General features: G+C 53.5%; 6 protein-coding genes across 6 annotated transcripts; 4 read left to right on the forward strand and 2 right to left on the reverse strand.

Annotated features, from left to right (window-relative positions):
- Positions 1-468: 468 nt before the first annotated feature.
- On the forward strand, positions 469-1,840 carry CTAM01_09131 (uncharacterized protein; the record flags this gene model as incomplete). The annotated part of the gene is made up of 2 exons (XM_060525151.1): positions 469-588; positions 650-1,840. The coding sequence occupies 2 exons, from the start codon at positions 469-471 to the stop codon at positions 1,838-1,840; spliced, it is 1,311 nt and encodes a 436-aa protein (XP_060380095.1).
- Positions 1,841-3,431: 1,591 nt separating this feature from the next.
- On the forward strand, positions 3,432-4,033 carry CTAM01_09132 (cyclopentanone 1,2-monooxygenase; the record flags this gene model as incomplete). The annotated part of the gene is made up of 2 exons (XM_060525152.1): positions 3,432-3,702; positions 3,762-4,033. Coding segments are annotated over 2 exons (543 nt in total), but the record flags the coding sequence as incomplete, so codon positions are not given.
- A 2,744-nt stretch (positions 4,034-6,777) lies between these two features.
- CTAM01_09133 (FAD binding domain-containing protein) lies at positions 6,778-8,432 on the forward strand (the record flags this gene model as incomplete). Its single annotated transcript, XM_060525153.1, has 3 exons — positions 6,778-6,940; positions 7,008-7,420; positions 7,482-8,432. The coding sequence occupies 3 exons, from the start codon at positions 6,778-6,780 to the stop codon at positions 8,430-8,432; spliced, it is 1,527 nt and encodes a 508-aa protein (XP_060380097.1).
- A 680-nt stretch (positions 8,433-9,112) lies between these two features.
- CTAM01_09134 (T-complex protein 1) lies at positions 9,113-10,943 on the reverse strand (the record flags this gene model as incomplete). Its single annotated transcript, XM_060525154.1, has 4 exons — positions 9,113-9,130; positions 9,184-9,357; positions 9,408-10,800; positions 10,885-10,943. 4 exons carry the CDS (start codon positions 10,941-10,943, stop codon positions 9,113-9,115), a joined length of 1,644 nt encoding a protein of 547 aa, XP_060380098.1.
- Positions 10,944-11,761: 818 nt separating this feature from the next.
- On the forward strand, positions 11,762-12,709 carry CTAM01_09135 (HMG box protein; the record flags this gene model as incomplete). Its single annotated transcript, XM_060525155.1, has 1 exon — positions 11,762-12,709. The coding sequence occupies one exon, from the start codon at positions 11,762-11,764 to the stop codon at positions 12,707-12,709; it is 948 nt and encodes a 315-aa protein (XP_060380099.1).
- A 358-nt stretch (positions 12,710-13,067) lies between these two features.
- On the reverse strand, positions 13,068-14,717 carry CTAM01_09136 (uncharacterized protein; the record flags this gene model as incomplete). Its single annotated transcript, XM_060525156.1, has 3 exons — positions 13,068-13,141; positions 13,209-13,560; positions 13,617-14,717. 3 exons carry the CDS (start codon positions 14,715-14,717, stop codon positions 13,068-13,070), a joined length of 1,527 nt encoding a protein of 508 aa, XP_060380100.1.
- Between the last annotated feature and the right edge of the window lie 644 nt (positions 14,718-15,361).

The raw sequence follows: 15,361 nt of genomic DNA on the forward strand, positions 1-15,361 counted from the left end.
CGATCCCAATACGAAGTTCGCGAACATCAGGGATATCCATCGGGCTCAAATCGAAGCGGGTGAAAAGGAGGTTATCACGGCTGAATCCAGCGACTCTGAATGCCCTAGTGAGGCTGGCAGCTGTATTGTAGTGGGTGTGGTTGAGGATCAATAGTTAATAGTAATGAGGAGGTTGGGTTGTGATCCCATCGTTTTTGTGGTGCCAGAAACAAGGGGGGTGCCAGGAAGTGGGTATGTTGACTTATCCCTAAACCTGGCACCACCGGGCACACCTGGCTATGAAACCACAAGTGCCTTGATCGGAGCCTTTAATGGTACGGCCTATGGCTCTTCCCAAGGACGTCGCGCAAAGCTTCCAACCAAAATGACTAATTATCATTCGCTGTCATAGGCCTCGGTTCTGCAGGCGCCGTTCTTGGAGCAATCTTTAGTGCCTGGTCTGCAGATCGCTTTTCTCGTAAACACAGCATGCAGCTCGGATCCGCGATCATGAGCATCGGAGCTGGTCTCTGCGCTGGATCAATCAATACTACAATGTTCTTGATCGCGCGTTTCATTGCAGGATTTGGCCTCGGGATGCTGTTCAGCGTTCGTCCCCACCCACACGCAATTGCAGGTCCGAACTTTGCTAAGCAATAGTCATCAACAGATCATCCCTATGTACCAGAGCGAGATTAGCACGCCAGAGACCCGCGGGTTCATGGTGTCGATACATGGTGTAATGATTGGCGTGGGCTATTCGCTGAGCTCTTGGATCAATTTCGGCGTGTACTTCATCACGGCATCCGGCTCTACATCAAGCTTTCCTTGGCGCTTTCCCATGGCTTTCCAGGCAGCACCCGTCGTAATTCTTCTTGCTGGGTCCTTTATGCTACCTTACTCTCCAAGATGGCTCATGCGAAAGGGGAGATTCGAAGAAGCCCATATCGTGTTGAAACGCTTGCATGCATCCAACGACGAAGCCTCCATCGAGCGCGTTGCCAAGGAATTTCACCAAATTCGACGGCAAGTCGAACAAGACCAAGAGAGCCAGGATGGCATCGTCTGGTACGAGCTTTTGCGGACTGCACCAAATCGCAAGAGGACCATCATCGCCATGATTCTCATGTGGGGGGCCCAGCTCACCGGAACCCTTGTTCTAGCCAACTATGGCGTTCTCCTGTTCATCAGCCTTGGCCTGAAGGGTTACATGCCATTGCTCCTTCTCGGAATCTGGGTTACAGTTGGCTTCCTCGGAAACATAATTACGGCACTTTTTCTCGACCGCTTCGGCCGCCGCAAGTTTCTTCTCGTGGGAATCTCTGGCATCCTGGTCTCGCTCATTTGTGAATGCGCCTTGCAGGCCAGATATCTCGGTACAGACAATATTGCAGGTCTGAATGCTGCCGTCTTTTTCATCTATCTCTTCATCGCATTCTTTGGGTGCTGCATAGATGCGACGCAGTTCGTGTATCTAACAGAGATCTTCCCGAACCACATTCGCAGCCAGGGAAGCGCCTTTGGCATCGTCAACAGCGCTCTAGCATCGCTGGTCATGCTCATGGTCGCACCGATTGCCCTGGAGAAAATCACCTGGAGGTTCTTCCTTGTTCTCATTGTACCTACAGCATGCTACCTGTTGGTCATTTTTCTCTACTTCCCCGAGACTTCCAAGAAGTCTCTCGAAGATATTAACGAGGCCTTTGGCGAGAAAGTGGCTGTCCATTACACCCACGCTACCCGGGCTGAGGAAGAGGAGTACAGAAAGGCTGCCGACCATGAGATGGATTCCAACATCAATAGTACGCCAAAAGATGATGGCGTCGTACATCATGTGGAAAGGTCTTCAGGTTATGTTTAATGGTCCAAAGTTGGAGGACTACGATGGAACGACTATCGAAACTAGACATATGTTTGGAAGTGTGAATGAGTGAGCACACTCGCAGATTTTTTTGACATGGACGCTTGCTTTCGGTTACCTTGTTTCGAGCTGGATGCTTCGAGAATATTTTTGGCAGCCCTTAGCTTTTGTCCAGCTAATGTTCGAATGCACTGGAAATCCTAGATGGCATTTTGCCTACCATTCTTACTTCATCTAACGAAGGGTTATCTCAACGTGCTGCTGTCTGATGACAATCGAGATGTTCACCGATGGTCAGGACAGCTGGCAAATATGTTGTGTCTGAGGCAGAAACTCAGATGAGAGAAAATCATGCAGACGTTGGAGCAGACTCGTTTCCTCAACTCGGACCATAGGACATGAGGCAAGTCGTAGTAACCTGAGCTAGAGGCATTGTCTATCAGAACCGGAATCAGAGAATCCACGTCTGCCCAAGCACTTCCAAATAGTGGCTCGCTGTCCATTCCCACTTCTGGCTGGCTATTATTTGCCATGAGAAGCCCATCTGCTATTACAGGTCAGGTATCATAGGAGCTCAAGAATGGTGTGAGCGACTGGTTTTGGTCGGCACATAGGGCATTGAGGGGTTTAGCTGAAGAAGATGTTCTCCTAGCCCGGCGCTTCGAGCTCGGACCGCCAACCAGTGTCGTCGAACTCTCACAGCTTTGCGATCCTTGTCGTGATGTAGAGCCAGAGTTCAACCTGAGCATGGGGATCATGGTATTCATTCTGTCCAGCACCATCTCCAGGAACCGGACCGCGTAGTCTGCTCAGGCGTACATCTCTTGAAGCTCGCTCAAGACGTGGAAACATTGATAACGACGGCCAACGTCCAGCTGGTTGACATCACCTCCGATAGCATTGATCTTTATGATATTTATGAGAACGGTGTCGTCACGGGGTCCGGGGAGTATAAGTTTGACATGGTCATCTTTGCTCTAGGCTTTGACGCCGGCACTGGGGCTCTCAGTGAGATAGATGTCAAAGGGTCCCAAGGAAGGTCGCTCAAAAAATGTTGGACATCCAAGGTTGATACCTTCGCTGGTACACTGATCCCCGGGTTCCCCGACATGTTCTCGGTTTGTGGACCCCAAGTGCCTTTCGGGAATATGCCAGTGGTGGTGGGTATTCAGTTGGGATGGATCGGGAAGACCATTCGTTTCATGCGACAGAATAGCTTCTCGAAGATCGACGTCAAGGGGGAGGCGGCGGATGCGTGGAATGCGCATCTCAGGGAGGTTTTCTCCGGTTTGCTCACTTCAAGGACTCCGAGACGCATGAGGCCTGGTTGCTTGAATTGAGTGATGCGGAACGGGGAGAACTTTGGGAAGAGCTTTGGAATCGTGGCGGTCTTAACTTCAATCAGGCGAATTACCGAGACTTTCTCGTTGACGAGAAGCCCAACAGACTCATGTACGACTTCTGGGCAAAGAAGGCCCGCCCGAGAGTCAAAAATCCCGCCAAGGCCGCATTATTTGTACCTGAGAAAGCACCTTTCGCATTTGGGACCAAGAGGAGCAGTCTTGAGTAGGACTGCTAGGAGTGTCTCGATAGAGACACTGTAAGCATCGTTGACCTCAAAGCTACTCCGATACGAGAGTTTACAGAGAGGGGAATTACAGGCGAAGACGGATCCGAGCTCGAATTCGACACTATTGTAATGGCGACAGGCTTTGACGCCATGACAGGGAGTCTCACCAAGATGAATATTCAAGGAAGAGATGGCATCACCTTTTCAGACCGGTGGAAAGACGGCGTCTTCACTCATCTTGGACTTTGCTCCAATGGATGCCCTAACCTGTTCATGGTCTACGGGCCTCAGGGTACGTTATTGCAACACCAAAACCTTTGCTACCTTCCGGCTGTTAACATGTCTTTTTAGCACCCACGGCGTTTAGCAATGGACCTCCGTTCATTGAGAGTCAGGTTGACATGATTGTGGAACTTCTTCAGAAGCTCCAGAAAAAGGGTGTCAAGTCCATTGAAGCACAGCGGGATGCCGAGGAGAAGTGGAAGCAGGCAATCCAGGCTGCCAATGGCAAGACCTTAATGCCCTTGACCGACTCGTGGTATAACGGAGCCAACATCCCAGGCAAGAAGAGAGAGCAATTGATGTACCTAGGTGGAGTTAGGAAATATCAAGAGGGATGCTGAGAGGCACTAGCAACTCTAGAGGGGTTTGACGTTGTACTTGATGAGGAGAGGAAAGGTTCAACGGTAGCATCATAGTGTTTGAGCCTTGTCTTTCTCCTACAAATCGCACTCTTAGTGTTTCCTGGTATCAAAACTTGCCAGAGTGGAGGAAAGAAAGGATTCGGTCACTCCGTAATTCATACACGACCAATAAAATCATGTTGCTATTCCAAGGACGCATGCCCTGAGTCAGAATAGGGCGTGGGTTGCGGAAAGAAAAGGGGTAGCCGCGTCTAGTTGCAAGTATAACACACGCCTCTCATGCGCTGCAAAGACTTCTAAAAAGAGGCTTTGTCATTTCCGGCGTCGATTACATTGATTTCTGCCTGCAAGTAAGAAGCGTCATTCCTCAGGTCCCTAGCTCTGGTCGTCCCTTGTGTCCCACCAAAATAGATCACGACAAAGGCCAAAAACTTCAAAAACATACAACACCAGGTATTCGCTGGTCGTCACCGACCCAACTACTAATCCGGCCCTCATTGGCTTATCTATGGGAGAGCGGACGGGATCCCGAGTTTTCCAATGGGTATGGTCGTATGTGGTGGTAGAAGCTCGTGATGATCCTCATAGTCCCCTTTACGATCAGATCGCTTGGTGTTTACTCAAGACAACGCCCACAACGGTACACCATAACTTCATAAGAGATTTGAGGCATCAAAAACTGGAAGTGACCATGGAAATTCTCGTAACATTTCTTTCTCATGACAATATGCCTCTTGGAGAAGGTGTTCGTCGGGAAAACCGGGTTTTGGGGCACCCAGCGGCGTTTCTAAGTCTCAAGACTGATTATCTTGATCTAGCAGTCAATGCAACAATCTCTGCAGCTTGTCTCTCGTAGAAGCACTGACAATGTCTTGGCAACATATTTGTCAGGCTTCGGAACAGCCCGAAACAAGCGCAGATTAGGCGGAGTTATTCAAGCAGATCACCCTTGCTATTCTGCCTTTGAGGCTGAAGCTGCGTGCACCTGAACACAGGAACAAGTTCTGTACGTCTTTCTCCAAGTTTGGAAACACAGAAGTTTCTTGTCTTGTCCAATCTATGGGCTTTTTAACCTGTGTTCAGCGCCAATGACTCAAGGGCCCGACTTGTTGGCTGGCTCTCAATCGCAAAGAGCACCTTCGAAACAAATGCAGTGTGTGCTTGCTCGTCGCTCGAGGTAAGGTAGTTAACGCAGGATTGCAACTCTACATCCTGATTCCTCTCTCTCTTCAATCGAGGTCTTTGGTTACAGAATAGTCCGCCCGGACGCCCTCCAGGCAACCTCAGCAACAATTCTAAGCAGTCTACCGATCAACAGCGATTCTGTGCGGGAAAAGCTTTCGTTCAAGGGAACGTTCAAGTCATAGCCAGCGAACTTGATCAGCTACAGTCCTGAAGTCGCCCAAACATATGTCCCCAACGCAGAGCATGTCCTCGTCAAAGTTGAACCAGACATGGCACTCTTACTGCGGAATACCCTCGAGCACCGAGGCAATCCTGTCATGTGGTGTCGTGGTGATCTGAGGAAATGCCTTTCTGGATCAACAAGGTATCTAGTATCACAATATGCAGCCATGTACTCACGAGCCTCGCGGTACGTCTGTAGGCTGTGGCTAGGCCAGGGCAATTGGGTTCTTGTGATACTTGCAAAAGAGCTGCAGATCTATATGATACCAATGAGAAGTAAAGCCGCTAAGATCGAGTAGATTTATTTCGCAAAGTATCGGATGAACTCGAAAGAGTTGTCCCAATAATTGTGGGTTAGATCGAGTGCAAGGACGCGGCATCGGCCCAATTGCTGGCCCGATACGGAACATATATTAGGTACCAAGACAACCCTGCCCGATCAAGGTCGCATTACTTTTTTTGATGTGCCTTGCGGGTTCGTATTCGTTCTTCGTCATCGTATACGGAAGTTATTCGACTCGGTTCCCACAGCCAGCTCTCCAAAATACAATTGAGTGTCGTGAAGTATTGTAGTAGTTTAGCAGACGAGGTAACTTATGGATCTACGTTTACAGGTAGGTATTTGGAGGGTTCTGCAGCCTGGAGGGCGCTATGCCGAAACTTCCAGTCCGACAATTGGCAATTCAACTTTGTTGGTATTATTCCTGGTAAGCTGAGATGATGTTTCTGACACCCAAGAGCCTCTCGGGTTTTTCTCCTTTGCTGCATATAGTTCTTCGCAAGCTTGTAGCTAACTATCGTCAATGGCGAAGAGCCCTACATAAGCATCGACTGTCTTCCAGAGATATACACGAGGCTGCTATACTATTCAAGTGCTTCTCGTGATTATCAGCACGTGTCGAACTCTTCTGTCGAAATTGAAAACGTGATGGGCCAGAGCAGTATTGGTGTCCATGATTTTAATTGGATAGATTGCCTGGCCGACGACTACCGCACAGTGGATCTCGTCTTTACTTCGGCTGACAGCTAGTCAAGTATCCAACATGATATGTTGAGTTTACTGGTAAGATGATAAGAATGGGTCATCGAAATTGCCTCTACCCCCTAAGCCACTTGGGTTACTACATGGAGCGATGACATCCCGCCGGAGCAACTGTCTACCGGCGGTATGATCGGACAGTCGACGAGATCAACGCGCTGTCGAAAACAGATAAGATCTCAGGAGTTGTCGTCAGGGGTCGTGGCTATCCATAGCTTGACACCATTTCCCGGCTACTGAACTTTGACTTACTACAGCGGCTCTTCTATCCTACACGATGCATGCTCTCTACTTCTTACTGGCGGGTTTGACCACGGCTGCTGTTGTCACAGAGACACCATGCGCAGAGAAGGCGACCAAGGTCTGCCAGGGTCTCCGAGGTGATTTTGGCAACTCAACTCTTCTTCCTGAAGAAGGAGCTTACACTCAGGAAGTCCAAGGTGAGTCCAACGTCCTGTGAACTCTTCCAAGCCCAGAAGTGAATCTGACATGGCACCCGATATCCAGTTCCGTGGTCCGCGAGGTCTTGGCTCCGTCCGGCCTGCATATTTGCACCACTCGACGCTCAGCAACTATCATCTGGCCTTAAGCGCATCGTGGACCAGCAAGTCGAATTCGCCATGCGTGGAGGAGGGCACATGCCCATATCCAACGCAAGCAGCATCGGCGCCACCGGTATCCTGATATCGAGCAGGAACATGAGGACCCTCCAACTCTCCGACGACCGCGACACGTTGGCCATCGGCCCTGGTCTCCGGTGGTCCGATGTGTACACGGCGCTCGATGGTACGGAAATCACTGTCCTCGGCGGTCGGGGCAGCCCGATCGGCGTCTCCGGTCTCTTGTTGGGAGGCGGCATCTCCTTCTTCAGCTACGAGTATGGGCTGGCGTCGACCAACGGCAATATCAAGGCATATGAGGTGTGTGAGACATACCGCGCGAGCATTCTGAGTTCCAAGATTGCTGACACAAGAGGGCAAGTGCGTCTTGGCTGATGGCAGCATCGTACAAGCTACCCCGTCCAACGACCACGCAGATCTCTTCTGGGCGCTCCAGGGAGGCGGGAACTCGTTCTGCCTAGTCACCCGCTTCGATCTCCAGACACACCGTGCCCCATCCGTGATGATCGCGTCACCTTCGTACGGCGGCGAAGAGGCCAAGCAACGATTCGTCGACAGCGTATACAACTTCGCCGTCAGCGGGCACAATGATCCCAAGGCTGCTGTTCTACCCGTCATCACCTACGTCAGTGGAACGGCTGGGCCAACGTACTCCTCGACGCTCTTCTACAACGGAAACTCCACTCATCCGGCCGTCTTGGGTGACTTCCTCGGCGACATCCTCACCCCGGACAACAGCTCAAGATCCCTCGCCCCGTTTCCCATGGGGCGTTACCACCGGGCCATCGAGCCATCCTTCCAAGAGGGCGGCCGCTCCTACGGTTCCAGACAGCGGTTCCACATGCTCCCCATCTACGCCAATAAGGAGGCCATGCTCATCGCCCACGACATGTTCTTCGAGCTCGCGAACGCCACCTTTAAGGATACGCCTGGCGGCATCATCGGCTTCGCCTTCAACCCCATCACGTCGGCCTTTCTCGCAGCCACAAACGCCCGACCGGGTGCGTTGCAGGGCATCGACGAGTCGCCTGCGTGCTGGATCGAGCAGACGTATAGCTGGACGGACGAGGCGGACGACCAAGTCTTTGATACCTTTATCAGCGAGTTCAACACCAGAATCAGGGAGACATTAGAACCCATGGGGGCGATGTATCCGTTCTACTATCTGAACGAGGCAGACGTCGGCCAGCCTGTCTTTGAGAGCTATCCCGCGGGGAACCTGGACCGCCTAAAGGAGATTCGCAACAAGTATGACCCTGCTAGGGTATTTACGGATCTGATGCCGGGAGGTTTCAAGGTTGCCGAAGCTTGAGCAGTGGCCGGTACATGCGAAAGTAGGACTAGCGCGTGCGGATGTGATGAACAGGACATGTGGGTTGGAATCTGCGACTAGGCTAAGTCGTTGTTGCTCCATCCATGATGTTATCTACCATGCGAGATGCTTGATGGCGCCGATGTGAGCTTGATTGGCGATCCTCCCCTCCCCTGACGGCAAAGTGAGTCAGGGGCTTCACGAGAGCTCATTAGTACAAATACTTTCCTAACCGTTAATCTCCCAAAGTGATAACGAAACCGGTCTGGCAACGTCCGAATGACCCTTGCCCTGAACGGTCTGATCTATGCACTGCTCAAAGAGGTGAATCTTCGGTGATGATGCTTTCTACAGGAAGAACACCGGTGACGGGGCGATGTTGAGGTGGACCAAGGGGGTTACTGTCTAGCATAGTCATTGAAAAATGACCGGATGATGGCAAGCACGCAATGTTCGTAAATCAAGCGATGCGTTATACTTACCGTTCCGTTGTCCTGGACCTCAGTTGTTACGTCCACTAGGCTCCAACCTCACACATAGGGAGACATCACTGTGGGCGTGTTCGAGTACTTGCATTTGTCTTTGGGACTCTATTCGGGATATCTCGACGTGACTTTTGGGGTGGTCTATGATCATCAAAACCGACATGAACTCCATTACCAGCCGCCGTATATACCCATTTAGTCCTCATCCCAGTTCTACACTGAATGTCAGCACGATATAGCCGATGTACGCACAAGATATGGCTTACAGGGTTGGGACCAGGAGGCTTGGGGCCACCTGCCCGACGAGCTACAATAATCTGATCAACGGAAAGGACGGTACGGGCTGCCTCGGTGGCGAGCTTAATGGCCCATGACTTGGAGACCAACAGGTCCAAGATGCCCTCATCACGGGCGTCAAGGGTGCCAGAGCCGTCGTCATTCTGTAAAGGTTAGCGTGGCGTTCCAGGACAAACGAAACCGTTGCGCTTACCTCAACGTCGACACCGGTGGCCCAGTCGTCCTTCTTGTGGTGAGCTCCGTACAGCCTGCTAAGAACCTCCGTGGCATCCAAGCCGGCACTCTCTGCAATCGTTCTCGGAATGACCTCGAAGGCCTCGCCGTACTTGCGAATGGCGTATTGCGACAAGCCAGGAGTCTTCTCGCCGAGAGCGTTCAGCCTCTCAACGAGCTGGATCTCGGTGGCACCCGCGCCGGGCACAAGGCGAGGGTCTCTAGTAATAGCTTTGACGACGTTGACGCCGTCGTCAACAGCGCGCTCGACGTCGTCCAGGTGGTTCTGGGTAGCTCCTCTGAGGACCAGAGTCGCTGTTCTTGTGGCCTCGTTCTCTTGTCTGAACACAGTCACGCGGTCTCCACCAATCTCGAGGGTCTCGACAACGTCGATGGAACCCATCTCATCAGGCATCGGCGCACCTAACCGGGCAAGGGGGGTTGCGCCAACCACTCTGCAAATTCTTCGCAGCTCAAACTTGCTGAGAATCTTGATGACAAGGATGCCGAATCTGTTGAGGTAGTGGAGGGCTAGCTCGCCGACGGTTGAGCCAGCAATGACTACTCTGATGCCAACATCGTGGAGCTCCTTGATGGCGGCCTCGAGGTGCGACTCCTCGCCCTTGGTGAAGTCCATCATCTCCTTGGCGTTGTGGAGGAGAACGGTTCCCTTGGTCTCGGTCTGGCTGGTGTCGATGGGGCAGGAGAAGACTCCGACCTTGGCACGCTGCGCCTTCTTGATCGATCCATCGGGCTCCTTGGGGAAGACCATACCCTTGACTACCCGACTCTGCTCCAAAGCACCACCCATGATCTTGACGACTCTGATGTTGTCGACGTTGAATCCGACGGGGTTCTTGGGCAGCACTGCCAGGACGGCCTCGGCAACAAGGTCGGCCAAGAAATCCTCACTGCCGTTCTGCTTGCTGGCGACGACGGTGCGGATAGCCTTGCTGAGCTCCTCTTGCGAGCGAATATCCTCCACCTTGTCGACAGAAAGCTCCTCGAGTGTCTCGAGAGCGAACTTTTGTGCACGCTCGTAACCGGTAACGATATCTGACGTCTTCAAACCCATACGCAGCAGGTCCTCAGCCTTCTTCAGCAGCTCACCAGCGAGGACGATGACCAGGTTGGTGGCATCACCCATCTCGGCCTCCTGCTGTTGACTGGCCATGACCAGGAGCTTAGCTGCCGGGTGGACGACATCGAGTTCTCTGAGGATGGTGGCGGCGTCTGAGGTGAGGATCATCTTCTGGAGGTGGTTGATGACGATCTTATTGCGGCCGTAGGGGCCAAGGGACGTCTGGACCGTCGAGGAGATGGCCCGGCAGGCGTCGATGTTGCGAAGCACGGCGCCATCTTCGGAATCGTAGCTGGTTACGAGGGGTCAGTGTCAGTGACGGGCATCCAAGGCGGGGGAGGGGAGGGGAGCTCCTGATTGGAAAAAGGGGACTCACTTGTTGTACCCCTGCTTGAACAGGTTGGCGTTCGGCGCGTTGGGGATGTTGAGAGACATGTTGGGCCGCCGACCTGATGCGCTTCGTAAATCGGGGCGGTGTCAGTCGTGAGGCTCAAAAACAGCAGTGTAGAGTGTACCCTGTGTGTTGATGATGTGGTTGCGGCAGCTCCTCCTCTACGGTGCAGGCCTTTCGAAAAAAAAGTCTGGGTGCAAGGCGTGTGTGGTGCGGGAGCGTATTGCTGCAGCCTTGGTGGGCTGGTACCGGGGATGACCAATCACGACGCTGCAGGCGAGCCATTATTCCGATCCGGCGCATCTGGTGCATTCTAAACTTTGGACCACAGCTTAACAGGTGCTGGAACCACCGTCCGGACGGAGAAAGAAACACTGGAACCCCTGCATCCAAGCACCCAAGGTTCAGGTGCGTGCCTGTTGTCTGTGTGAGACAGCAGCAGCTGCCAGCCTCGCACTTCCCAGCTGGCGTGTTTGCTGCGTGCTGGTTTCTGGCGACAATTCGCCCATTCCCTCGCGCTCTCTTTTACCCAGTTCCATCTCTACCATCTTCAGATTCGCGTCGCAATCAAGTCTCAACTCACCTCCTTCGTCCGTTTGGCGTGCCCTGTACTACCCTCATCACTCTTGACCTTTGCAGATACGTAATAATGGCTCCGCAATCCGGTACGTTTGTAAACTCCCTTGGAAAATCATTGAACCTACCACCCTCGCAAAGCTCCGCTTGACATCCGCCGCGAACCCCATCTCGTCGCAACTCATTCCCCCCGTACCTTGTCTTTGGGGGAAAAAAGCCAATTCTCACTCCCACCCCTTCACACTCGATACGATTGGGATATCGCCGAATAGCCCACGCACGCACAATGCCTCCCAAAAAGATCATTCGAGCTAACCCCCCCGCGATCGACCTCTCAGCGATTCCGCCTTCCCTACCTCCCTCCGTTGAAGAGGCCTATCGGCGAAAATGCATCCAGCTTAAGCAGCGCACCGGCGAGGTTGAGGAGGAAAACGACGCGACCCGAGTCCGCCTCGCCCGGATCCGACGACAAATTGAGAAGCTGCGGATGGAGAGAGCCTTCCTGCTTGAACAGCTGGCTAAGAGAACGAGCGCCAACGTGGAGGATTCAGACGGCAGCCCGAGCCCGCCCCCGACTGTAGGCCCTCCGCCAAGCCCACCTCGACGACAAAGCAGGATGCTGACACCATCTCAGCCGCAAGAAAAGCCTCTGCGTACGAAACGCGGTCACCGCAAGCCCTCCGTCCTGGCCGAGATCGACTCGGCCGCAAAGGCCAACTCTAGGCCCCTCAGCCAGACCGCCGCCACCGTTTCGCCCAGCTCCGAGACCTTCTCCCATACCCAGGGCGGCGATGCGACCCAGGGCACCGACACCCAGGCGACGGCCCGCACGAACGGCGTCGCGAAGCCGCCCAAGCGCCCCGGCAACGCGTTCGAAATGTACTGCGCCGACACGCGGCCCGCTCTTGAGGAGAAGAACAAGGACGATGCCGATGCCAACATTGAGGAGGAGCTCGCCCGTGGTTGGAAGGATCTCCCCGAGGGCGAGAAGGAAGAGTTCCAGACCCGCTCCGAGGAGGAGATGGCCAAGTACCAAAAGGAAAAGGACGCATTTGCGGCCAAGAGCAAGAGTGCTGAGGCCAAGGATGAGGATGAGGAAGAGCGCGACAAGTCACCAGAGCCCGCGCCAGCTGCGTCACAGGACGAAGATGTGGAGATGACCAACTACGACACCGAAGAGCAGGCAGACGACACGCCCGCGGCCGATGATAAGGACGACAAGGCGGACGATTGATGAGCACGCGGCACATCGTCCTTGTTAACAGGTATCATGGCGTTGGGGAGGGACTTTGCGGGTAGAACATTCCTTATTTATTTGTACAATACGAGAGACACCATAATCGACTCCCGGGAAACGGAGTGGTTTGTTGCTGCTGCTGAGTAGGCTAGCACCCTCACCCTCCAGCTACGTGACCTACGCTGTGAAGCCCGTTCTCTATTGCACCACTTTCACGGGGGTCGGGGATGTTCTGTGTGCCCTGTTTTGTGTGAATTACCTTCCCCATTGCTGAGCTTTTTCCCCGCCTGTGAAGACCCCGCTGTGCAAGAAAGAAAATCCAAATTCCTACTTTGTATGCGTGCCATAAATGTTACTAATCCGATGCATACAAGTCCACCACGATATTGATGGCTGCGACGACAATCTCGGCCGCAATGAGTACAATTACTATGAGCGCTGTCAGCAAAAAGGCCGCGCGGCAAGCAAGAAAAGGGGCACGAAGGGTTCGGCCTACCAATCCACTCCAGCTTCTCTCCGTGTCCGTGACTGAGCTGGTCTTTGAGGACCGCCAGCAGGTCTGCAATGACATCCAGGCGTTCGTTGAGAAGTCCGACGCGCTGGTCCATCTCGAGGTAGGTTCGGACGGCCTGGTACACGGGCTCCAGCTGCGGCTCGACCCAGAACAGCTCCGGCGTGTCGAGGACGGAGCCGTTGAGATGGATGTTGATGCGGAGGATGAAGAGCTCGCCGATCTGCATGTTGATTTGCGTGCGGCTGAGGGCGATCTTACCCGTCAGCGCGATCTGTGTGGGGATGTCTTTACATGTGTCGACGGTCGAAGCAATCAGTTCCTCGAAAAGCGATGTCTATTCCGAATATGTCAGTCACCGAGAAGTCTCCTACTTCGTGAACATTTCCTTACCTTGACACTCTGTGCTAGGGCGTGCGAAATGGCCAGCTTGGTCATGTAATTCCTCTTGTCTCTTAGAGTGATGAAGTCATTGTAGATACGAGCCTGATACTCCTTTGTGTAGTAAAAGTTAAAGTGTTCCGTCTCGACATCGTCTGGCGACAGCTTCTCCGTCTCGAACTTGGCAAGCTCTTTGAGGAACCTCTGCTCTTGGGCCAGAGTCATTCCCCATATCACAACGACTCCGTAATCAAAGAGGAAGACCTCGGGGGTGTGGATTTGCGTGTCAAAGTCTCCCTCAACCATCGCGTGCTCGTTGTTGGCGCCCTCGAACCCGTCGGCGAAACCAGAGTCGTGCCGGCCCTCGGATTGAAGGTCGATGAGGTTGTCCCGAGCAAAGCCATTATCCGAGACGTCGCCCGTCGAGTGTCGCCTCTCGTACGCCTGTACCGGATCAGGCTGCGCGCCAACTCTGCGATCGTACCTGTTCTCGACCGTCTTGCTATAGTCGTACGCCGTGTAGATGCACTCGTCAATGAGCTTGGGGTTGGCGCCCCTCGACTTGCCGCGACCCTTGAGGAAGCGCATGAGCCCTTCCATCTGGTACTTGTTCGCCGTGCAGTACGCCGTCACCCTGGGCAGCCTGTCGCGGTCCGCCTTGCCCAGCCGGGCGGCATCCCTACGCGCCGTAGGGTCCTTGATCCTGGTGTACTGCGAGTACACGTCCCTCCCGCTCTCCTCGTCGGGGCTTTCTTCGTTGAGCTCGGGGTTGGGCAGGAGCTTCAGCTTCTGCGCGTTCTTGGTGCTCCGCTGGGGACCGATCTTGGGCACCATCTGTGGCGGCAGGCTCTGCACGGCGCCATGGCTGTTTCTCCTGCGCAGCTTGTTGTTGATGGAGGATAGGGCCGAGCTCTGCCCGGGGCTCGCCGCCAGACTGTTGCCGTGGCTTGATTTTGATCGTTGAAAGTTGGGCTCCGGTTCGATGGTCTTGGATACGGGGTTCGGGTTGAACGTGACGGTTCGCGACGACTTGGGGCGGAGTTCTGTCGTCGGTAGTAGAGGCGTGTTCTCGGTGGCCGAGGCCGATGCGGTTGTCGTTGTTGTCTGATCCATCCTCAGAAAAAGCTTTCTTCTTTTCTTTCTCTCTCCGCGCGCGCTCCTGCTCTCGCTCTCTTTTACTCTTTTCCTCTACCTCTCTCACAGCCTAGGGGGTATCACAGATATGGAAGAAGAAAAGAAAGAAGGAAAAAAAACTTTAATTCGGTTCGACTGAAACAACGGAAGAGAATGTCGTCGTTCCGTGGGCTATCGCATGTCGCAACTGAGTACAAGGTGTTGTAGATGATTATTATCCACGGCTGGACGGGTTCCGGAGAAAGGTCACTGCTGCGTGTGGATGATGTGGAAAGCGACCGAGACTGCCCTGTGCTTTGCTTGCTGGGTCCGGCCAGTGCTGGATTTGCACCTCACCTCATGCACCATGGACTGATGACGTCCTAAGTTTTGAACGAATTGGGGAGCCTCCTGGGCCTGGCCCTTCGAGCTGCGTGCTCCTCTAATTCTGCGGGGAAAGCTGCTTTCGGGGCGCTAATTACCCGACGTCTACCAAATGGAATGCACTGCCTAAGGTACCTTACTTGGGTACGGAGTACCTCACTTTTGTATGCGCCCATTTGCCCTCTGCAGGCCGGTTAGGTCGGTCCAGCGCGCCGGCGACAACTCCACAATGGGAAGTTGGGAACATTTATCTCCAGTGC

Source organism: Colletotrichum tamarilloi, assembly GCF_030869305.1.
Source record: "Colletotrichum tamarilloi strain Tom-12 chromosome Unknown Scaffold_35.1, whole genome shotgun sequence".
NCBI lineage: Eukaryota > Fungi > Ascomycota > Sordariomycetes > Glomerellales > Glomerellaceae > Colletotrichum > Colletotrichum tamarilloi.